A 24932-nucleotide genomic window follows, 5' to 3' on the forward strand; every position below is an offset into this window, starting at 1 on the left:
TTTGTAGTGAAGGGTACAATTTACATAAAATTTAAGAGGGATTAAGAGAGTTTAAATTAATGAGACTTGCACAGCAAGGATTAGAAAGATGAAAATTAAAGGTGTGTGCAGAACGGATAGCTGTTTTCAGCTTACGTCTTTTAGGCTTTAAGGAAAGGAAATCCTTTCCATTCGTTTGATTCTTTCCCTTAAATACTCTTATCTGATATGGATTGAATGTTAAAGGTCTGCATTTTCTTACTATGAAGTCCTTGGTTAAAATCTTATTCTATGTCTACCCCATTGCTGTATGTACTTAATCCAACACTTAATATTACTTTTTTCTGTGCTGAGCTCAGCAGCTATATTTGAGTAATAGCAAATAAACTGTAACTAAATAGATAATCAAGATCATTGGAATTTTTTCAAATGAAAGGTTACACTGCATTGTTACTATATAAATACTGTTCTTATTAATTTGCATAGATATAATGAATGCATGCATAGCTTTAAACCATGTATTAAAATGTATTGAGTAGAGCTTAGAGAACACTATGCAATTAATCTTCTCGACTTTGGAAATCACACAGGCCTATCCTAAAAGCTTGTTGGCCCACTTCCCCATCTGTCCTCTCAGTTTCCACAACCTCCCTCCCATTTCCTTCCAGGTCTAATCTGTGGCTGGTGGTTGTTGTGGTGGTGGTGGTGATGTGTGTGTGTGTTCCACCCCCCCCCCCCCCCCCCCCCCCCCGAGTTCTTACCTTTTATCAAAATGACTGTCATGGTAACAAATTAATTTTTATTGTACATTTGCTTATAGGCTTCCTTAGCATAAGGTGATGATAGTCTAAGATAGTTACATCAAGACTGAGATGTTTTTTTTTCTCCTCTTAGATTCAGTCAGATTAATGCTGAATTTACTTCCATTTCTAGTGCAGATTGATTCCCTTCTATCCTACTGACTTTTGCCAAAATACAGCACGGTTTGAAAGGGTTGATTTCCCATACAGTTTATATGCACGTGCAATATGGTTAACACATGGCTCCTAATTGGGTGTAGTCTAAAACTGGTGGTCTGGTTTTGTAGTATGTTTTTTGCAGTTCCACTTCTCTGATTGTCAGACTGTAAGCGAATTTGAATACTTTGATACTCTGCTGTGCAAACCAGACTTTATAACTACATCTGTTGTTTGGGTTAGACAGTTGGTCTCCGTGTACGATTTTCTGTATAGAAGAATGTACTGAAGTGCTGTCAGTCGAACGGCTGTCAACGTATTGTACTGGACTTCCGTGGCTAAGGTGCTTTCGGAACGGCTGTCCAGGCTTTTTCCAAGTGCCATGCTACTCCAAACACTGTTGAGTAATGTAGCGGCTTTTGTATAGGCCCTGCTTTTGATACTTGGTTAAGAGAATGACTTGCCTAGCTGGAAGAGGGAGCTATGTGATGGAAAACAAATAGCGCTGTCAGTAACTTTAAATTTCTGGCCAACGTAATGAAGGATGAAAAAGGTAGTGATGATACCGTTCCAGAGAACTTTTTTCCTTCCCTGCTCTGGAGGACAACAACATGCTTGAAGTCTTACAAGAACCTGACATACGGAGGTATTTTTCTTGTGTATTTGCAGCTTGTCCTTGATACGTGGAGATTTTCTTTTCAATGTCCCATTAAATTGCTCTTATGAAGTGAATGGGTTAAGATTCCAGAAAAAGTACATAGCAGAAATATCTGCATCAAAATAATAGCTGATTATGTGGATACTTTTATTGCCCTGTTCCTTTTTGTTCTCTGAACTCTTGCATACCTTTCTTGCTGGAGGAAGCTGTATCGTCCCCATCCCCTTTCACCCTCAGTCTGTTCAACACGTCGGCAAGGGGTATTACTATATTAAAGCCACAGAACTTAATACTGAGGATATTGTTGCTACGGAGCAGACTGCTGTAATGTCATCATGATGACACCTTGAATGCTGGACTGGAAAAACTTTGTTGGATGAAAGTCTAAGTTGATTTGGAGCCTCAGGAAACCAGATGATTTGATGATATGTCACCTGGAGATGAGGACAATATTGTTTGCTCTGTCTACGTAGAAACATTTAAAAGGATCTGCAGGAATTAAAAGGATTTATGAGGATCTGTTTCTACAGTGACATCAGTAGCTATATAAACAGCACATCAGCAAGAGGAATCAACATGAGGTAACACAAGGTGAAAGGCTTCCGCAGGAGGAGTAGTGCATTATAGGGCTTTATCGTTTTCTAGCAAATTGCTTTGGAATAGCTTGCATGAGAGCCTCTTTGTTCTAGATGTGTTAAGATCTGTGGAAGATGAGGTTCAGAGTATTAGATCTGGAAAGTGCGGTTTGATATGGTGCAGGGAAAGAGGCAGAATTAGCTTTATGTGGATCCTGGAACATTTGGCCTAGTATAAGAAGAAATAGGAATGTGTGTCTCTGCCATTTTGAGACATTTTAGGCAATCACTGTTTGGGTAATCCACTATTGGACTTTTTGGTTTAGTTGCTTTTTTTTTTTAAGGTATGGGAAATCACTGTCACTAGGCTGAAAGTGAGATTGCTACTGGAAAATATAACTTGGAGTACTAACCTGTCTGGATTTACAGGTTGATGTCACTTAAAAGTTTTGTTAGATTTCCGTCGCCGAGTGCTGTTTAGGCAGCACCATAACCCTATAAGCTATTATCTGGACAGGCATCGGAGAAGGAGAGAGAGACTGAATTTGCAGGTCGGATGCACTGTTGTGAAATAGTGCTGCTCAGTTGTCACCGACTGTATCAAAGTGAGATCTTACATACTTTTCACTTCGATGCGTTCTGTGATTATAGTGTATGTGGCCATTTTTCAAAGGGAGCACTTCATAAGCTATGAAATAGTTTGCAGTCTTCAGTGGCTCAGATTTGAAGCCTGCAGGTGTTGGGTTATTGCGCTATCACAATGAGAAAATAACGAAAGATGGTGGGTCATCTTTGTGAATCTGCAGGCCTGACATCAAAGGCTGCCCTGTGGAGTGTGGCCAATGGAGTTCCAATCACAGTGGAACCAGAATTATATTTACCTAAGATCTAGTTGGACTGAGATTTCTTCTAGGTATCTTAAAATCCACTGTCAATTTGGTTAGCAAGCAAGTATTAGGACTTCTAAATTTCTAAGCTTTAGTTTTTGCTGGCATAATTAATTGTTAAATGTTCCCTTTTGTTATAACTGTGCTGAGGTATTTTGCGTTGTTGTAACCGAGGAAATTGCTGAAATGGTGGTTTTAATCTAGAAACCTCCATCAGCTTTGTAAAAATATATATAAACAAAACCCAAACCAAAGTGTTTCCTCCCTCTATTTACTTCGTTAATAAGTGGTATACTGGTATTTGGGTTGAATGTTGGTGAAGTTGAAATGCAGGAATTTGGCTTATGCTCTGACAGTGATTGGCTTGTATTTGACATTGACCCATGTGTTTGTCATTCTTTGAGATGCTGCCTTCTATTTATTCTGACAGCTTTACCAGCTGAGAAAGGTGGCCATGCCAGAATGAAATATAAAGATACATATAATGTAAACATGAATTTTTTTCTATAAACCTTGAAGTTCTGGCAAGTGTTTTTAGACTGCTAAAAAGTTTTGGGGGAAAAAAGTTAATTCTTTTCTGGGAAGTTTTAAAATTTGAATTTTATGCTTGGGCAGAAGGAAGAAATGCAATGAAATTTTTTTCAGCTATACAGTTTAATTTTTCGGAAGTTTTTGGCCAGACTGTTGTTTTCTGTCCGTGTTGCGTGGATTGACCAAGTTTTGTCATGGAGATTGCGTATTTTTGCACATGTGGTCTTCTCTTCCCTCCAAAGCTTCATAGCTGAGATGAGCATGTATTCTAACATGATGTGCTCTGTATTTCCCTCTTCGTTTGAAAGTCTGTTACCATCATGTTACTAGATTATTGAAATAATCAGATATTCAGTGACAGACTTTCAGCTGCTGTAAATAGGAATAACCTCAGGAGCTGTGCTGCTTAATGTGTTTATAAGAGTTCCCTTATTTTTCACACTCACACCACTGTGTTTCCAACCTTTCTGCATATGCGAATAGTGGTGAGGAAAACTTGTAACAATCTTTTTTCAGAAGAAGAGATTATCTTTAAGACTTTTGTTTCGATGGAAACAAATGGATTCTTTACCCATTCCTCCTTTAGTAGTTAAAAGAAGGAAAAAAAAAAATTAGAGAAAAGGCTTGGATTAGTAGGTGAGTCTTAAAACATGTCAGGAGGGTTAACAAAATGCATAAAAGCATTTAAAAATACATAAAAGTATCACAGAAGGATTTTCTTTGCAGTTGATTGAAGAGTGTAGAGAACTGTTTCCACATGCAGCTGAAACTTTTGTTACTATTCTGTCCTATTGGATAGAATAGCGCTTGTAATTTGTTTTTATTACCAGCATTTGAGATTGTATGAGAAGTGTCGTTTTTTTAAAGATCAGGTGAGTAGGTGAATAATATTAAGTGCAGAAAATAACTAAGGCTACGTGACAGCCTACATTGACTACTTAACTGCATGTAACTAATTTTCTGTATGTGTGCTGTGAGTATAAGCAGGAAACATAAGCCAAACTGGAGGGGGGGGAAGACGATGCACTTACGGAGTTCGTATTTACTCTTAAAGGTGGGAGGCATTGCTCTGTATATGGACAGCTGTTGGTGCTTGACAGATGGAGTCTTAAGTGCAGATCAAGGTTGATCTAGCAAATGGATTCCTCTGGCTTTGTTTGGCTCTTGTGTATAAATCATGCAGAGCAGCACGAAGGAGGCGAGCCTGCCGAGGGGTGGGGGCTGGCTGGCTGGGGCTGGCTGGGGCTGGGGACGTTGCTTAGCCAACGTTGGTCTAACAGGTAGTTTTTCATATTGTCTTTGTTATTACATGAAATTGTGATAGTGTTTTCATAACAGATGAATTGTGCAAGTGGAGAAATTTAGGTAAGACTTTCTCTATGAGGTTATTGTTAATATTTTATCTGCGAGTCATCCCTCTGCGTTCCGTTGTAACAAAACATGGGTCACTAACAAAAGGAGCTGTGCTACCGTTGACTACTGTAATGAAGTATTACTAGAAGTAACACGAATTATGTGAACTCTATAAATATATGCTGTGTACTAAATGAACTTCAGAACACGTTCCCTGAGAAGCTTGTAATGTAAAATAAAAATGCCTTGTAAAGCCATGGTGTTTTGGAGCTGTTAAAGGATGAATGTGAAACTTTATTGACCTAATTTTGTGTGTGTGTGACTACAACAGCTATAGTTGGAAATTCGTGGTTTAACTACTATAGGTAACTGGAACGCAGATATGAGCAGTTTTGCAGGCTGCGTTAGGAATTAGTTTTGCAGAGGATGAATGTAGAAAAGATTGTAACCTAAGCAAAAAGGAATACTCTATGGGGAATGCAGCATGCCTTATGAAATTAGGCAAATGGAAATTTTGAAGTAAAAACACAGTGAGTGGGAAGCAACTGTGGAAAAATTGGACTAAGGGGAAGAAATTCCTTGAAATAGTGACTTTCAAGGAGTGCAAGTGGAGTTTGTGGCCACAGTAATTGTTCATGGCCTGTCCGCAATTTATTTCAAGGAAAATGGTTTGAACTTCTAGTGTATGAACTTACCAGCCCTTTTTCTTTCTTTTCCTCTGTGGAAGTTGCCATGTCTTTCATGGACCATTAGATAAAGGAGTGTTTGGTCAATTATAATGGCAACACCTGTGTAAGCAGTAAATTAAACTCTCATTTTAGCTTCTGTGCTGGGAATGATGCTACGGCTTCCCATGTAGCACAGCAGTTTATGCCAGGAGATTGCTTTAACTTTTATCTGGAGATTTTTCTGATAGATTGGGGGAGGGAGGGAGTGAATTTTAATCTGTCAGAATTTTGATCCTGGGACTAACCTTTGCTGCTTCATTTTGGAATACCGGTTTCGTGAAAATATCTTGCAGAAGTATTCATGGGGGGATGGAGGAGAAAGTTCATAGGTGAGGGAGAGATTTCTCTGCAGGTTTGACACTCAGGGCTAGGTGTGAGCAGGCTAAGTGAAGAGAGTGTGTTAAAGTGAGACTGCCTTTTTTTTTTATTCTTTCCAAGTGGAATAGAAAATGGAAGAGTAAATACAACTTGAGGCTTCATGAAAATAAATACTCCTTTAAAAGTTATCTCTGTTTTCATGTTACTGCTTGATGGGCCACACTGGTAGGGTATTTATGTCTGTAACTGGATATATTCTAATTGATCACTGAATTATTTTTTTTTTTTTTCTGTCATATCATAAATTTTGAGCAACCTATTTGGTTTTCCTTTTGTCCTCAAGAGATAGTTTTGTATAAACAGTATCCGGTAGCAGAGCATGTGTTGCTTTAAAAAAGCATCTCAAGTAAATTGAGCTACAAATGGAAGTATTTTTGCTTTGTTTCAGCATTGGCAGGAAGAATGGATCTATCTGGTTGTCTTGTTTTCTTCAAAGTCCAAAATGCATTATGGATGCTTTTACCAAAAGCAGTAAAGATATTTAAAGCAAAAAAGGATCGGAAACCCCGCTGTAAAAGGAGCGGCTAGAAGTACATGAAAACTGATATAGATTTAAGACTTTTTCATTTGTATTGTTTGTTTAGGAAAGAAATACACCTAAATGTAGACATACATTTATTTTTCTTTGGCTCGAAAATTTATGCGTGTATCTTTACTGTGGTGGTTGTGCTCCTCTCTTCTTAATAGTGAGGAAAGCATTTTTTTTTTCTTCCTGAAATGGGCATTTCTTATTTAAGCAGCTGACTAGCATACTAGCATGATCATTGTGCTTTAAAATGAAGGAAGAAAGGTAACATACCAGTGTTGAAACAAAGTAAATACACTTCTGCTGTAAGATCAGCTTTACAGCTGCTGCACTAATCTGTTCTGTATAAAAGGCACCTCAAAGCTATTTACACATTTAAACAGTAGGAATTTTTCTTTTTTTTCCAGAAAATACGTATTGATTTTTTTTTTAATACAGATATTTTTTCAGTGCTGCTAGGCATTTGCAGGTTGGTGAATATCAGGTTAGCAGACCATAGGGAGAATATCACATAAGGTTACTTGACAGGAGTATCTGTATTTGCATCACAGCAGGCTTGGAGGCAACAGACTGTAGTATTTGAAATACAATATTCTGTGAAAATCATCCTCACTCAAGTGACACATTTAGTTTTCCCCTTCTGAACATGTGTTTCTGTTCAGGGCTGCACCAACAACTTTTAAAATGGGTTAGTCTCTATCCATTTGTCTAATTGGGAAGATGAAGTGATGGGCCAATTACTAGGGAAATAGTAATGGCTGTAATTTTTTTCTAGTTGAGGGCCACACAAATAAAGCCCATCCATATTTTGATGAGGTAGTGTGTTGCACTTCAATTATCAAAAGGGTAGCTAAGGGAGGAAAGTTAAGCAACCATTTGGTGTTTGTGGTGGGCTTGGGAATAGAAGAGTTTTCTCTTCCAAGTCCTCTTGGTGTGCTTGTTTTGCCTACTAGAGCATGGAGTTATAATTATGCATGGTCCAATAGAAGAACTTCTTAAACTCAAAGCCATGTAAAGATGCCAGTTTTCACATGAAGTACAGCTTCATGGACCAACTGTATACTGTTGATTTCTTCTAACGTCACCGTTGACTTATTACCAAAACTTGGGAAACACAAGTGAACGGGAAGTGCATGAAAAGAAAGATTCTGTATCTTGAGTGATACAGAATTTTGATCCCTTAATCTCTTCAGGTTTTTGTGTGTATGGGCCAATTGCGTGCACTATTCAAAGACATCGTGGAGGTTGTTCAGTTGATTTAATGTAGACTGTGACAACTTCTTCCATTGGTTTCTTAAGGCTTGCATTAATGCTTGCATTTAAGGCATCGGAGAAATTATCTGTAGCCATTGTTTAAGTGTGTTTGTAATTTGCACACTAGGGATTTCTTAATAGAAAAAAAAAGTTAAGGATATCTAAAAAAGTGAGGTCATGTAGCTCTGTGGTACATTGGTGGTGCTGCTCGTCTTTTGTGTCTTCCCCAGTACTTCAGAAATGAGTGTCCGTGAAGAGCTCTTGAAATGCATCCAGTTCGGGTGTGAGAGACAGGTGGCCGCGTGGGCATTGGTAAAATAGCAGAGAGAAGCATTTGGAGCAAACGTTGCACCTCTAGCAAAAGTTTGCTGTGGCCTTAAAAGATCAGAAAAGACTGTTTTAAATAGCATGTGTGCAGTAAAGCTTATCCATTGCTAAAGAAGTATCTCTTAGACTAACTGGCTAGTTGATTAATTTTTTTAGTGGTCTACACTCTTATTCCCACCCCTCCTCCCTTTTCATGTATTTAACCGAAAAAGAAAACTCTTAAGACAGGAGGATACCCCAGCATGAGTTAGTGGCTGAGCATCTACCATGTCTTTGCTTTCGGGGTGGCATTTTTTGGTAACACTACTTTTTCTAAGAAAAAGTTTGGTTTGTATCAGAACTGTTAACAAAGTATGTCTGGATGCATCTTGCAAGAAGAACTGTAGAGTGTTGTGGACATGCATGAAAAGTGCAGAAAAATAATTGGTGTGGGAAATGATGTAGCTGGGTGCCTGAACTGCAGAACACTTGCTTTTATAAAATTGGGAACTGCAGACTACAATTAGCTGTCATTAATTTTGTTGAATAGAAATATGTTCCATTTATTGTACAATCAGGAGCCAGGCTTGAATGAGTTTAAATAGATGAAATCTAAATTATACTGACAGTCCATTAAACAGCAGCAAAACCCCTTAAAGAAAATGGATTTGCTATGATACCAGTTTATAATAAAATCATTTGCCAAATAAGAACTATAGTCCAGGCATCGGGAATACTCCTGTGAGTTTCAAATGAACACAGTAAATTGGTTGAACCATTTATTGCAGAACAGGGCTCTAGCACATTGTTTTCTGACAAGGAGCCAGCAGTGTTGCTTGAAATCTGCTCAGCAGGAAGTGACACTAAAAGATCAGCCTAGCAATTTGTTTGTTGTCAGCCGTATGGGGGGAAGAGAGGCAACTGTAGAGCTCCCTACCTGTCAGTGGTAATATTTTTCTAGTTAAAACCATGTGTTTGTCATTCCCAATGCATTCCTCCCTGAGTTTCTACGTTGGTTACTAAACCGTCGTGCCAAATGCATTGCTGTAGTTAGAGGTCCGTTTCCAAACCTTTGTTTTCAAGGGTTTGGTACTTTTCCCTGTGTTGGGAATACAGGAAAATTCTATTTGGAATGTATTTGGAATACAGGCAAATTCAGATTTCAACATTCAGAATTCATGGAATGTTGCAAATATTTTTCTGATCCTTTAAAAGGTACCACTTGGTTATTAATGATCTGTAACTGCTAATATCGTGCTGCTGATCGTATGTAACTGTTCTGGGGGGTGGTGGTGAAGGATTGTGGCATTTAACTTCAAGTACCTGAGACACTGAAATGAAGAGCCTTGCTGCTTGGGTTCCTGTGAGTTTTGGCTCGGGCAGAGGTATTTCTGGAGAACAGTTCTGAATTGCCTGATCATGCTTCTTCACTGGTTGGCAGAGGGCACTAGGACAACTAAGCCTTTTAATTTGAGACACCAGAACGGAGGAATGTAAATATCCTTTAATTCTGGGGTGTGAATATCCTTTAATTATCTGCCTACCCCACAACTTGTATTCAGGTTATATACATATATACATGTACACACACACACGTAAAGAGTGTCTGTCTGTCTCCCTCCCTCTCAAGTCCTTATATATGACTCTGTAAAGTCTATAAATAAAATTCTCTGTCTCCCAAAGAATTGGGGTCTATCTCGAGTAAACAGTTGGATTACCTTTTTTCTTTTTTTCTTTTAAATCCAGGATGGTTCTGATGAAACAAACCTGTTTTGCAAGGCTTGCCTGGACAGTTTCTTGTACGGTTTCTCTGATCCATCATACAATGTTCTACTGTGGTACAACTGAATCTGTAGACTTAATGAGAGTGTTCGGATAAGTGCTATCTCTGTATTAAGTTAGAAGTGGTGGATGTGGAACAGGAGCGTACACGTACGCTGCAGGGATAAGTATACCTGAAGCATGGTTTTTAGCCCACTGATGGAATGGTTGAGTAACATGCGTTACTACTGATGACACGAGCCCGATGATTCATCTGGTTGGTTGGGACAATGTAAGAGTTGATGTATGAACTTGGTGTCTGACGAACTCCCCTAAGTTGTACCTAAATTAAGAGGAGTGCTTTTTTACACATCTGGCATATCATTTTTCAGAACCCCTAACTCTAACACAGAATATCTGAAGGAAAGCAAAATGAGGGAAAGAATGCGTAATCCAGTAAGATACTGGGATGTCAAAACTGGGAAGTGGGTGTGTGTTGGAACTCTGGTTGCTTACAGCTGCACTGTGAAGTCTGAGCTTGTGACTGTTGAAATACGATGGCGGGGGGTTTTAGACAATTCCTTGCCAATGGCTTTCAAGGAATATCTTTCCTGTGGAAGTGTGGTGCCATGCAGAGAGCCTAAGGCTTTGTTTCTTGGATGATGCAAGTGTGGACTCATTAGGTAAAACATAAAAGGATTCTAATTGTGAAGATGGTTACTACATAAACTGCATCATTGAAGCTGATAAAGGTTCATGTGTTCAGAAAAGTGAGGTGGTTGGGTTTTTTCCCAAAAGATCAAGTCCATGTATTGAAGCTCTAATTTTAAAAGCAGCTTGTAGTGTGGGAATATTAATGTAACCCTTCAGAACTAGGGCACATCTGGTGAATATCACAAGCCCAAAGGCATAATGACTCTGTACCATGTGTTGTAGAAATACTTCATCTCCAGTGGGACATTTTACACAAAATAGGAAAGTAAGCAAATGTACTCATGGTTGGAGACAGGCAGTGAATCCCACTAGCTGTGCAGGGAACTTAAGATTTCTTTACTCTATTTTGCCATTGTAGTGGCAAAGGTTATGGAAAGCCCTTTTATTTTCTTTTACTTCTCCTCCCAAGTTGACACAGGGATGTTATCTTGCTGTGGAGAATGCCGGAGTGTGAATTGGGAAGTGATCGTCCCCCTGTACTCGGCACTGGTGAGGCCGCACCTCGAATGCTGTGTTCAGTGTTGGGCCCCTCACTCCCAGAGAGACATTGAGGGGCTGGAGCGTGTCCAGAGAAGGGCAACGGAGCTGGGGAAGGGTCTGGAGCACAAGGCTGATGGGGAGCGGCTGAGGGACCTGGGGTTGTTCAGCCTGGAGAAGAGGAGGCTGAGGGGAGACCTCATCGCTCTCTACAGCTGCCTGAAAGGAGGCTGTAGAGAGGTGGGGTCGGTCTCTTCTCCCAGGTCACAAGTGATAGGGCGAGAGGAAATGGCCTCCAGTTGCGCCAGGGGAGGTTTAGACTGGATATTAGGAAATTTTTCTTCACGGAAAGGGTTGTCGAGCATTGGAACAGGCTGCCCATGGCAGGGGTTGAGTCCCCATCCCTGGAGGTATTTAAAAGCCGTTTGGATGAGGTGCTTAGGGACATGGTGTAGTGGTGGGCTTGGCAGTGTTAGGTTTACAGTTGGACTCAATGATCTTAAAGGGCTTTTCCAACCTATACAATTCTGTGATTCTGTGAATTTATTGCATGCCCATTTCCTGTGTGGTTACCTGCTTCACGCTTGCTCTTATTTACTAATAAATACAGGATGATGTGAGGATGACTATCCTTCAGTAAAAGAAATTAACTTACACCTTGGTAAGTGTATAAGGCTGTTCAGAGCAACAGTTGTTGCTTGCTATATTTCATCCTGTAGCTTACTTGACAGTAATTTCTTTGTTGTTTTGCTGATTTTTCAGACTCAATGTAGATAATGAGGCACCTCCTTTCATTTTCTATTAGTGGTATGATTCCGTCCATAAAGGGAGTCATGAGCCTTGCCTAACAAAACACATCCTTAAGGTCAGTTTTCAAGGGATCTTTGCAGATGACAGAGCAGCCAACACAGAATGTAGTTGTTGATGCAACTGTAATAAGGACTAGAAAAGAAAAAATGACCGGGAAGGGAAGGAGACTTGGAGAGTTTGGAGGTGGACAGAATACAGACTAAGAAAAATACTTTAAGGTTATCATTACCTTGCAAGTTAAAGGGAACAGGGAGAAGGTAAGTGAAAGAGTAATGGTGATGCAGTAGGCGTAGTGGGATTAATCTGTGTATGTTTAAGCCAAGGCCTCTTGTGAGACTGGATTTAAGTCAGCTGGGGTTTGGAGAAGGATTGTTATAGAACAGTGAAGAGCAAGCACTGGATGTGGAGCCAGCATAGTGGTGTTCGTATTTGTTGGTCTTCTGAATTGCAGCCATAGAGAGCTAAAAATGTTCCAGAAGTATGTGATCAGTGGAAAAAAAGGATGCAATAGCACATTCCAGTGTGCTAAGGATAAGGAGGGGCTATTCTGTATCTTTCATGGGCATAAGTCTTATCTGTGCAGGTTTGTTGCATTAGAAAAATGATATGCAGTTTTTCTTTGTTGCTTGGGTCCGCATTGAAGCTGTTCTTCAAAATAATATATTTGTATTTTGGATTTCTGGTAAACGAAAGTAATCGCTTTTTATGGTGAGTTTTGAGTGGCTAATGTGAATGCATCCATAAATGTTTTCCTTTTGGCGTTTTCCCAGTTTCTAGCATTCATGGCATTGCTTTGCACCTGGATTAACTTGTTTTCTTATCTGTATGGCCTCTATTGCTTTGGAGACATCTTAACTGGATGACATCTTTGTTTTAAGTCTTGGCAGGCAGCCAGGAGCGCCTTACTTAAATGCAGTGTACTAGTGAGTCAACATGTTTGCTTTATCCATAGTAGATGCCAGATTCTCTTACTTGTCAGCCATTTCAGAGGGATGCTTAGCTGTTTATGCTGTGTGCCGTCTGATAACACTCTGAAAATGAGGCTTGCAAAACTGAGAAATTAAGAAAAAAAATCTTGGAAGTTGTGGTGTTTTCTGTATCTGAAATCTTGTAGCTTTTTATACAGATTCCCCAGTGAATCCTGAAAAACTTCCCGCAGATGAGTGGTGGAACAGCATGTAAATGGATGATTCAGCTGGGATACTGAGCGGTTGGTTTGAGCGAGTAGAGGGCCGTCTAAACGGGATGATTAGCCAAGGAAGTCTGGGGTAACGAAATGGGGCAGGAATACTTTGATATGGTTAAATTGCTTTTAAAATGTACATATGTGTGCTGTTGCATCAGCTGCTACTATCCTAGCTAGGAAATACACAATTTGAAATTGGTATTTGGAAAAGGCAAGTTGTACTTGAAATAAATGGACGTAATTCTTCTTGATTCTACAGAGATACTGGAGGTTGTTATATAAAACTGTTTATTGTTTTCTTTCAAAAAAAAAAACCAAACCAAAGTTTTAGTGCATTTTACATCCATGAAACTTCTATTTCTCTTGAGACTCCTGGTGCAAGACATTGGGTTGGTCACATTATAGATAGTGAAAATATGCAGCAGAAAACGTCAAACTGATGCTACTTATAGATGCCTATGTAGCCTTGCTATTTAGCGTAGTTTCCTGTGATGCCATCATCATTAAGACAAAGCACTATATTTAGTAAATCCTTGGTTAGCACTGGCATTTTTGAAAGGTTGTGCTCCGGACCATGTCTCCCCCTCTGCTCTAATGCTAGAGTGGTATTCAGGATTCATAATAAATCCAATATATGAGTTGACTCTTTCTCACCATTTCCTTTTACTTTGCTTTAAAACTTAGAATTCTTTGCTCTAAAACTTTATTTAATGCTTATAGCACAAAAGTGGCTCTAAACCCCTGCCTTCCTGGTGTTGATTGTTTCATTCTTCAGTGGATGCCATTATCCTTCTTTTCTTGTTGTTATCTCTCAAGTTAGTCGTGGTTAAGTTTTTACATCAGATGGGCACCTGGTAAGGAGAAGCCAGCTGTGTCGAAGTGGAATTCTTAGTTTTGTTGGCATTTTTATGCTAAAAAGAGCTATGCAGAAGCTCTCCAAAGAGGCCAGGACTCGTATGGAGCTGTAACTGACAGCAAGGGTAGGGAACGTCAGTAGTGGTGCTTCTCATGCAAGAAAGGCTTTTGGAACTTGTGGCCTGAGAATTCATGAATTCATTTCAGTGCTATTTTTGTGGATGTTTGTGTAATGAATGATCAAAAGTTATTAAAGTAACAGAAGTTCTCAAACATTTCAGTTAGATTGTGTAAGTTAACTAAAAGCTAATGTTGTTTAATAGGAAAAAAAAATCAGGAGAACTGCTTGGTTTGGAACTTGCGTGCTAAGTTCTGGTTCAGAACGCTCAAGCTGTGAGTTGTTACGTCTGTGTGTCTTGTAGTGGGAACGTGGACACGGCTCTGCTATAATTACATTCCTTCTGTACACTTGGAGAGGAGCTTCACTGCTGATAAAATCATGATTTCAGATTAATCCAGATTCTTATCCTGTGTCTTTGACTCTTACTATAAAATAAGCAACAGATTTTCAGCTTAAAAAAAGAAATCTATTTTGTCAAGCTCATTTGACTTTCTCAAATGCTGTTGCGAAGTGATTAACACGCGGTTTGCGATGGATGGAGAACGGTGTGGTAAAGCAGCCTGTTTTACAAATAGGGTTGCAGGTAGAACTTTGACACTTGGATTTACAGGCTTTGCTTCAGATGGTTTCTATGGTTATGTGATAAACCGGCAGGAAGGGCCTCCTTGTGAGGCCAAGCGTTTGAGAGGATGCAGATGCTCTCTGATAAAGTCTACGTTCCAGGCCACCCTTTGTGCACTCTTGCTGTCGCTTAGCCCTTGGTTCATACTTTTCTGCACGTGGTTGCGAGATGCTCCTGAGCAGCTGATCTGTTCTGGGAACTTGTGCTCCATGGATTTAATTTTTTTACTTCAAGGAATTGCCTAATCTATTCACAACTAGGTAGTATTTGTGCTAAACGGATTTTATTCTGAAGAGGAGGGTCTAAGTAACTTTTTTCCCAGCTCTGTTTAAAAAGCCCCTGATACTTGAGTTCTCACAGCAAGGTTTTGGTGACAGTTGAATTGATTGCTTTTAGCTGTTTGCTAGCCTTCATATTCTCTGGGGATGTAGACCACAGTGAGCTGTGCTTGTCACTTGAAGAGTTTCTTCAGAAGACTTTCTTCTGCAGAAGTCAAGGTGACCTGCCTGACTTTGAGACTTACGTGCTCTGACCTCAAGGTGATTTGTAACCACCGAAAGACCAGCATAGATTTTCCAGTCTAGATTGAAATCATGGGGCAGTATAACAGAGAAATACCTTTGCCTTTGAATTCCTTCCATTGAATGTGGAATTTTAGCTATACTGATCAGCAGGCTTAATTTGAGACGAGTATGTAGAGATTACTTTATAGCCTACTGGGGAAAAGAGGTACTGCTCTGCTGTCGTGGTTTTGCAGTTAAAAAAAAGTGTCAATTCGATGGATAGTGCCTATAATGAGGATGCTGGAGGTGAACAGTTTTGCATCTGAAACACAGTGTACTAGCTTTCAGGTGTAATTCTTCTGGAACCAGTTGTTTTTTAGAAACGTTGACTGCATTGCCTTGACATACTGCTGACATGCGATGAAATAAAGGCCTACTTGCAAATTTGTAGAGATGATCTGAAAACAGAATTTAGGAAGATAAGGAAAGATACAGAAAAGGAAGATAAAGAAAAAATAACTTCACACTTTAATTTTTAAATGACTGGTAGAAAAGCTAGAACTATTTCCAACTTTTTTCCCCTCTTGGTCTCACCACTGAGATGGAGAGGAACATCTTCTGGTGTAAGCAGAACACAAATTCTGTGGCTTATGAAACGTCCCAATGTAGGAAGGGTTTCTATGGTATGAAGTATTGGACTGTAATTGAAAAGTTGATTTCCTTGCTTCATTAAAAAAACCCAACAAAATACGAAAACAAAGACAACCCCAAAACAAACAACCCCCCCCACCAAAAAAACCCCAACAAACCAAACCTCCAAACCGACAACTGAAATCTCAGCCTGTCACCTGACTACTTCAGGCTACAATTTCTTGCCTGTAAAATGAAGACATTGGTGTTTTACTGGAATACTAGTATAATCTAGTGTTACTGGGTATGGCTGTGTTTGTAGCCAAAAGCAGCAAGTCCAGACCTGCATGATTGCAAAAAGCAGTGCAGAATTTGGGGAAGGGTGCTAAGTGTGTTTAAAGCTTGGTTTACCAGCAAAGTTGCTTTGATCCTGGTAAAACATCCGTTATCTGAAATTAATGAAGATGGGTACTGTACACCTCTGTCGCTCATTAGAACAGGATATTATATTGCTGCCATGTTTAAGGTCAGCTGCACAACCATGTAATTCTGGCATATATCATTGAAGTGCTGTAGATTTGAAACGCGTGGCCTTTTTCCAGCTTGGTTGATGTAGCTACTAAGACTCTTCCTGCACTTTTGGTAGTCCTAAGGTGGTCCTGCTAAATAGCTGCTAAGTTTCTTTCTTTTAAACTAATCTTTAACTCTCTGTGGTGAGAGAATTCCGGAGTACAGGTTGGGTTTCAAGTGATTAATGAAGGGTTCCTTTTTCCTTTCAGGAGGAAGATGTTTTATTGTGATAAACAATGACAGTGTATCCTTAGGAATGCTCTTTGTGGAGCTTAAGACCTAGAAAATGTTTGTCTTGAACAACTTTGAGGTTTTACAAGACATGAAGCAGGGCATTAGCTGCGTTTTGAAACAGGTCTTATGAAACCCTAAGACGTTAGAATTTTTCTGTAGAAATATAAAAAGGTTCCTGGAGAATCATTCATAGAATAGCTGGTGTTCTTTGTGTCTTTCGTCTTTCGAATAGCAGTTACCTGTCTGAATATAAAAGGAGAACACAATGATTGTCCTTTAAATATTTGTTTGGCTTTGGGAGTAGCATCTTTGCCTTCTAGCAAGCTGTGTGTGAATTTTCTGATTTCTAAGGTCATTATCATTAATCAGGCACTTCTTTCCCATCCTTGCTGTAATTTTATTCTACGGCACTGCTTTTGTTGCGGTTATTGCCAAAACTTTTTAATACAACAGACCTTATTTTACAGCAACCTTGTAGAGTCCAGTTGTCAAAAGCAAACAAAAATAATTACTCAGTTTCTGTCATGTCAAATGTAATTTGAGAAAGCCCAGTCCTCCTCCCCTGAGGTAAATCTAATTTAGTTTGCTGCATTTCATCTATGATTGGTTGCCTTGGTTCTCTTCACAATTAGAAGAGAAAATATGTTAGTGCTAGGTTCCTAATAGCACGCTAACCACAAAAGATCTGATTAGTTTCCTGTCTTATTTTGATCTGGTTCGTAGGTTGTGACCTGGTCATTTTTATTAACTAAATTCAGAATGGTCTTATATTACTTCCTTTTTCTTTTTCTAGCAAAATGTCTATTCAAATAAATCAAAGTTAATATTTATACAGTTAATTCCCTTATTTATCATAAAGCATCTAGTTTCTATTTTTAGATCACACTGGGAATAAATTACATGTTATGCAAATGAAATGGTGGCTCTTTCTAAGCTTAAGCTGTTTTTTAATTTATCCTGTTTTCATGTTCTTTCTTGGAGGTACAGAAGTTAATTTCCATTATTTTAAAATCTTGTTTCCTTTAAAGATTGCGTATATATTGAAAGTCGCCGGCCGAATACCCCGTATTTCATCTGCAGCATTCAAGACTTCAAACTGGTAAGGAAAATTTTCACATCTCCTCCTTTTCCCTGCCCTGTTCTCCAGTGAGATGGTAATATTTCTTAGTCTGTATCTCTTCCTGTAGCTCCTTGCTCCTTCTGAGTAAAGCTTTAGCTTCTGAAATAGTAGCTGTTTGGCTACGAAGACAGTGATCTATCCTTGGTATAGACTTAGACTTAGTTAACTGGGCTGTAGAGTTCAAATTGCGGTCTATGTCATTCTAAGGTCTTGTAACCCACAGAAATATTACCTTTGAGTTGAGTGTTTTTGGGAAATTGTGGCTCAGTAAGTTAAGCATTTCCTGGGAAGTTAAATTTGGCTGTGCCTTTACCTCTAGCTTTATATAGCAGCCCTGTGCAAATGGAAGCGCGTGGGCTGACTTGTGGTAGCCTGTTTACCGCGGCTGGTCGGTGGACTGACCGTTGAGGAAGCAAAGAGAGGCTAGACCAATATGACAAGTTTGATTCGGAAAAATATAAAATAACATTTAAGAATGGTTTAGCACTTTATTCTTTAAAAATGAAAAGTCGGGGACCTGTGCAAGAACAAATGAGTTGGACTTGTGGTTTGCCCCCTTTTAGCTGAATTTGTACGTTTAAAAGGTTGAAAATGTTCCTTCCCAGTACGCTGTAACTGCACAGAAAACCACTTGCTGCTTACGCAGTGCAGAGCAGGAAGCCGCTGCCTGTTCGACACAAAGGGCACCTGTGCTTGTGTTGGACTTTGCGGTGCTTTGGGTGCTGTAAGCAGGAGATTTGGAAAAGGGAACTGTTACCGCTGATCATCTGGCTGTTGTTGGTTTGTGGGAGTTCTGAATATGTAAAAACCTGTCCTTCTCATCAACGCGTAGTCTACAGACGTAGGTCACCCACTATCCGTTGCTATCGGAACATATCTTCCTCTTCCAAGCTTTCTTACTCAAGTCTTCTATTTTGCTCCACAAGTTTATCGTGTAAGACCACAGTGAAGGGGAATGTGTAGACTTTCTTCAATATCCATGTCCATGGTAGTGCTTGGCACTAGTGAGCACACGCTCTCTTCTCTCCCCCCGCCTTTTTTTTTTATAAAGGAGTTACTGGATTTCTAGTTAACAGGTTCTAGCAACGGGTTAAGCCACAGTTGTACTACTCTTGCACATTAGCAGGTGCTTTTGTGTCTGACTGGAATTACAATGTGATAGTTGCCATTCTGGGCAATAAGTTCCTGCCGAGTTGCATTAATTTGCTCAGGATATTAACAATAAAAGCTGAAGCTTCTGTTGTCAGCATTGGTCCCATACAACACATGAAAGCTGTTTGCAAAACTACGTGGGAAATGTATTGCAGTATGTTTTAGTACCTGTAAAATTTTTTTTCGAGTGGTTTTTCTTTTCTCATGTTTTCAGGATGCGAAGGATATGACATCAGGGTTGCTGGCAATTTTGCATATTTTTTCACATGGCAATAGTATCATTGTTTTATGTTTACTTTTGCCTGCTCAGACTTCTTTAATTTCTGATAGATTTTTTTTTTCTTACTGACATCATGCATAAAAGGAACTTGTAAAAGGACAAAACCAAAAAAACCCTTAATACTGGTTATGCTAGCAAAAATGAATCTTCAGTGTGTTTGTCACAGTTGATTTTACTACTGGGGGGAAAGGAAAGACGTACAGTGGAATGGACACTTGATTTCTCTTCTAGTGCGAGATACCAACAGGAAAACAGTCTTGTTTTGCCTTCAGCTAAATATGTCAAGTGAAGCAGGGAAGTTAAAGTCAACAGCTTTGAAATGTCGCCTACTAATTAAGTACATTATCATGTTGGTTGTCATAGACTAGAAGGTTTTGGCTGGGTGTATGAGTCTTACCCTACACTTCCTGTTGCTCTAGGTGCAGTTCAGGCATAGGAGTGGATGGTGGTGGTTTTTTACTGATTAAAAACAAGGAATGTAAGCTTGCATTAAAAAAAAAGAAGAGGAGGAGGGGGTTAAAAATGACAAAGCAAATGCTGTCTGATATACACGTGCTATCTTGCAGGGTAAAAGGTACTGAGGGTCATTCTGGGGATGAGGCTAGAGTACCGTTCAGTTTCATTCTTGAAGTCAACTGAAGTTTAACTTGCTTTTTCCAGTAAGATCTTAAACCATAATTAGATATGATTTTATTGCAGAACTACAAACTGGTTTTATGAAGTCTGGCAGTTTCTTCTAGCGTAGTGTTCAAGCTTCCTTCATTTGACAGATGGCAGGAGGCAAAGGAGGTAGAAGCAAATACTGGTGTAGAGTGCCGTGTTCCCTATAAACGGGTATACTCCCTTTCATGTTACTCAAGTTGTATTAGAAACAGCATCTTCGTGGTTAGAACTGTTTTGCCTGCTTCACTTTCACAAATAGCAGTGTGGAAAATGGGATGAGATTACTTATAACTTGATGAAGTCATACTACTCCAGAAGCAGATGTTGCAAATAATTTCAGAGCAGCTTTGTATCCTAGTGTCTAGATCTTGTGACTTGGAGAAACCAAGAGTTGTTTTTCTATGCATGTTCTTTGCAGTTCCAGCAATTATGGCAGGAAATATGGTATACTTTGTTGCATTAGGTTATACTTCCATCACAAGTTTCTCTTGACATTAAGGTGAATGAGTTCTGCTAAAAATTATACTAGAGGAACAGCTCTTTTGCTTTCCTGAAGAACAATTGCACTTCAACAGTGGCCATAACATCCTCGTGATGAAGCTTTACTTACTGCTACTTTTAGTAACCTGTCTCTGTTGCCATCCTGCATTTTGTTGCTGTGTGTTGCTTCACGTGAGGCAGAGCTGTGATGCTGCAGAGATTGGTCGTTCCCTTCCTGAGTTGTATTAGTTCTTGTACTAGGATAAGCTGAGGTTGCGAGGAAGAGCAGCACATTTGGTTCCCAAGCATTGAGGGCAACTGGAGGAGCATAGCTAGCTTTCTAGGTCTGTCTCCTGAGTCAAAAAAATCAAATGGTGCATTAAGGCTGGCCATGTGAGAAGAAGTTAAGTGATTAGATCAGTCCAGCTTAACTATGTTAGAAACTGTCATGGGTAACATTTATCCTCTTTAGTCTTTACCATTTCTGTGGTACTGGATTCCTTCAAGCTTTCTGGGATTCATGTAAATAACTTTGTGGAATTGAGAAGTAAAATATGATTGACTATGATGTGTTGTGTCTTAGGGAGACTGTCAACAAGAAGTGGCGCTTTAAGTAATTGTCGTGTCCTTTCTGGTCTGCCATTGCTTCGGTGCTTCTATAACATGGGCTTCACTGTGAGATTAGCATCGTCTTTCAGAATACTCACTTCCAATAAAGTGTTCATAGTCTGATACGTTCTTGGGGAGAGAGCTAAATAACACCAGCACCAAAGGTATGATGGAAGTACTGCTCTGCTATGCGAACTTCTTGGCATGCTTTTAAGAAATGCACTGTCTATTCCTGCAGCTGAGAAACTGCTTTGAAAAAGCATTGGTTTGAAACCTGTGGGAATAAAGAACACTGCTAGGGAATAAAGATGGTGACAGAAGGGACTTCACCTGTTCCTTTATCGCTTGTCCTTTTCTACTCTGTAGTGCTAGTCATGAGTTTGGAAAACCATCTGTAGTTCAGACCTGCTATTTAGCATCTACTTGGTATAATGCGCTTCGGACTTTGAGAAGGAAAATGCACACTCAGTTCCTGGTCAAACTTCATCGTTTTTGTTATGCCTAATTCTCTGTGATAGTTGAAGGGAACTGTGTTAATCTAATGATATCCCTCCCCGGCCCCTGTGTCTGATGTCCGTAGTTCTGGGAGGTTGTTTTGTGTGGGAGGTGTGTGTGGTTTTTGTGGTTTGTTGTGGTGTTGGTTTTTTTTAAAAAAAAAAAAAGAAAAAAACCAAACCCATGTTTCAGTATACAAGGATGTCCAGTAAGCTTTGGAGATGATGAAACAAGCTATATGTTAGTCTTAAATATGAATGCTTATGAACTTTCCTTTCTCCCATAACTGTCTGTGAATACAAGTGGTAACTTCCATTTGTTGGGGAGCTAACAAGGTTCACTTTTTCTCACTAATGATATATGTGTAGAATATTCTTAGTGAGAAAGCAATCAGGAATAATTTTTCCTTCTTTAAAAGCTATTTATGGCTTAAAACCCATAAAAGTTGCTTGTCTTTAAACTTGAGTTTATACAAAGAGGAGGAGGGGGTTTTTTATTGGTGCTGGAATGGTAAATATGAATGGAAGATACTTTAGTAGCTTGCGGCAGCTTAGGTTCCCTGATGTTTTGCTACCATGTTGTGTTCTGGTTTTAGAATTACCGCATAGCTGAGACTCATTTTAACGGTGAATTTTTAAGAAACGAGTCAAATTAACTTTTTTTTGTTGTTGTTCAGAATGATGCATGATATGAAAGGTACCGCAGGGCAAAAACTACGGTGTGTCTTTAAGGAAGTTTTCATTTCTGTCTGTTCTTCCAGTGGAAGATGCCACAGCAAGTACAAATACGCTTGCTTTTACTTTGCCTTGCCACAAAATGACAATGGATGTGAAAACCACCTTCTAAAGAGATACGGTTCCTTTCTGGTGTAGCACTATTTTTAGAGTCCAAGGAAATTCAGTGCTTGTTTAGGACCCGAGCAAAGGGTTGGGATTCAGGAGTGCGGCAACAGTGAGTATTTTTAAGGCACAGTGTCTTGGATCTCTCCTGTTATTTTCATCTGTCTGAAGTTTGCTTAAAAAAGCAGACGGATGGTATGCAGAAGTTGGGAGTGAGGGAAAACTCAATTTCAGCTGCATGCTGAGATCTGAGCGCTGGGTTCAGAAACCAGCTGCCTGTTGTAGGAGCCTCTAGGTTCAAAAGTTGGTAAGATTTCAGGATGGATGAGGGAAGGAATAGCAGGGAAAACATGCAGGTATCTTTCTTTCTGTTTTTCAACAAATTACAAGTGCAGTGTTCGTCCAGTTTATCTGTTGAATCAGGTGCTTCCTTAAACCACTAAAAAAATGTTCTGTTTTTTAATAGGTCATATTTATTAGCCTTGCCTTCTAATCTGTTTTGTCTTCACATAATCAAGAATTTTGCTGCAATTCCTACAGCGGCCACTAACTGGGGTTTGCTAAATTGATAGTAAATTTTAGTTATGGCGTTAATTTTGACAAACTTTGTCTGCGTTCCTTCTGTGTGACAAACTCTCTAGAACTGATTACCAGTAGCTATCAGATACTTTGGTAGAGAGGCACAGTGATCTTTTCACTGGCAATTGGTAGTCCTTTGACAAACCCTCTCAGCTGTGGTTGTAAGGTATTCTATAGGAAGTCCATCAATCTTCAGGCAATCAGCAGAACTTAGTATGAAGGTAATTTTGTTGATAGTCCTTTAAAGGCAAAAAAAATGCTGCCAAACCTACCGTAGCCTGATCTGAACCAGATCTAGTTGGCAAAGCTTCCTCTCTGCAGAGATCTATTAAGTTCCACAGAGATGCACAGATCGAATACAGTGCAATAATAGAGCTGCTGGATAAAAAAAATCACAGATTTCCAAATAGTGTCATTATGTTAATGTTTTTACTATACCAGTTGTCTTCACTAATAGAATTTTTTTTTTAATTGAGCTTTTATTGAGATAGCAGTGATTGCAATGTAATTTAAGTTTCTCCCTGGAAATATTGAGGTATACACTTAGTACGGGTGTTGTCCCCTGATGACAACAGCATTCTCAAGTGCTAAGAATGTGTGCATTTTCATTTATAAACCTGAGTTTAACATTATATATTTTTTTTCTTACTAGAAAGCCTGATTTCTGCGATAGTAGATAGTAACCTGGTTAGTTAACCCACTTTTGTTGAAGGGAAACAGCAGTAATTGGTGGAAAAGCATTGAAAGATAGGAATGGAAAGTGTTTCCTGTGAATCTTGTCTTGCTTAGAAAAGGATATTTTTTTTTCCAGCTGCCTACAGAACCAAGTTGCTTAAATAAAAATTACACGGCACTAGAGCAGACATGTTCCCCAAGCAAAAAAGATGCGTGGTGCTTCAAGTGACCATTAGTTCTCTTTGTAAGGGAGTGTTGTGCTGTACGGCAGTGGGTAGCGTATTTTAGTTGTGCCTGTGTTTCTCCCCACTGGAAGAACAAGGTGCCCTTTTGTCCGAGCTGGATCATTAAGGGTACCCGTTCTTATCCAGTGCTTCTGGTGTTCTCTCAAGGCACCGGTTCTGTTGTGAAGCAACATATATCAAAGATGTAAAAATACGGAATAATGTTTCAGTAGCTCTCATGCTATTTTGTTAGGTACTTGTGATGGTTTGGTTTTTCTTGTGATGGTTTGGTTTTTGTTGGGAATTTTGCAGAACGTTATGAGGAGCAAGTTCTTTGGAAACCTGCTGTTTTATTTTTGCCCTCAAATACTGAAATATTTACTATACTTGTGAATGTTGACTGTTACAAGTACAGCTTCTTTTTCTTTTCCTTAGAGAAAATGATGGGGAGGTGGGTCATGCGAAAGGGTGTAATATGCCATAAATGCTTTCCTTGTTTGCTTCACTTCACTGGTTTTGAATTACTGAACTTAATACATTTTAAAACTGAAATTGCCTTAACCTATCAGAAGAGTATGAGATAGTGTCTGTACTTAACAAACAAACAAAAAACCAAGTTGCTAGAATTTTTTTCCCTACTGATTGGTGCTGTTTGTGACCCAGAACATTTTTTTTTTAACCTCTCTTTAGTGCTAATTCATTTTGCTCTGGATTAATGCTATCCTCTTTCAGGATTCAAGACCAGATTATCCTTAAGGCCTTTGATTAGGAACAAACTGCGGTGAAGCAATACTTAAATCTGGGTTTGGTTTATTGCCTTACTGGTGTCTTTACTGGTTATAAGTTCCTTCTCTTTCACTGGTGGTACTAAACATTAGCTTTCAGTTACTTCGTAGTATATGCTCTCCCTCCTTCCAAGCAGGAGCACATCAGAGCAGCTGCACAAGTGGTTGGGTTTAAGTGGTCGGGTTTAAGTGGTCTTCCGTAAATCTGGATTATGGTTTAGAGGTTATGACTAGGTTTAGAGCAACTTTTCTAACCTTGTTTTGTTCCTTGCGAAACACTTCTTTACCCATTTATTTTAAGCCCATGTTATCCATCTTACCACGTCAGTTACTTGAAAAATATTATTTTTTAATAGGAAACAGCAAAATATAATTGGAAAGCTGGAACATGTGGATAAGGCTTGTAAAAGGGCACAG

At 39.3% G+C, this 24932-nt stretch overlaps 1 protein-coding gene across 7 annotated transcripts in view; it reads left to right on the top strand.

Annotated features, from left to right (window-relative positions):
• Positions 1-24932, top strand: part of RERE (arginine-glutamic acid dipeptide repeats) — a 259220-nt gene that overhangs the window by 80967 nt on the left and 153321 nt on the right. For 5 of the 7 annotated variants that reach the window (XM_075520190.1, XM_075520186.1, XM_075520189.1 and 2 more), the window contains exon 3: positions 17643-17713. The exons of the other annotated variants lie outside the window; for them this stretch is intronic. In XM_075520190.1, the coding sequence (XP_075376305.1) occupies positions 17643-17713 (71 nt within the window). The remainder of the gene's footprint in view (positions 1-17642; positions 17714-24932) is intronic. 7 annotated transcript variants of the gene reach the window in all.

The sequence above is a fragment of the Mycteria americana genome, chromosome 18 (assembly GCF_035582795.1).
Source record: "Mycteria americana isolate JAX WOST 10 ecotype Jacksonville Zoo and Gardens chromosome 18, USCA_MyAme_1.0, whole genome shotgun sequence".
NCBI classification, from domain to species: domain Eukaryota; kingdom Metazoa; phylum Chordata; class Aves; order Ciconiiformes; family Ciconiidae; genus Mycteria; species Mycteria americana.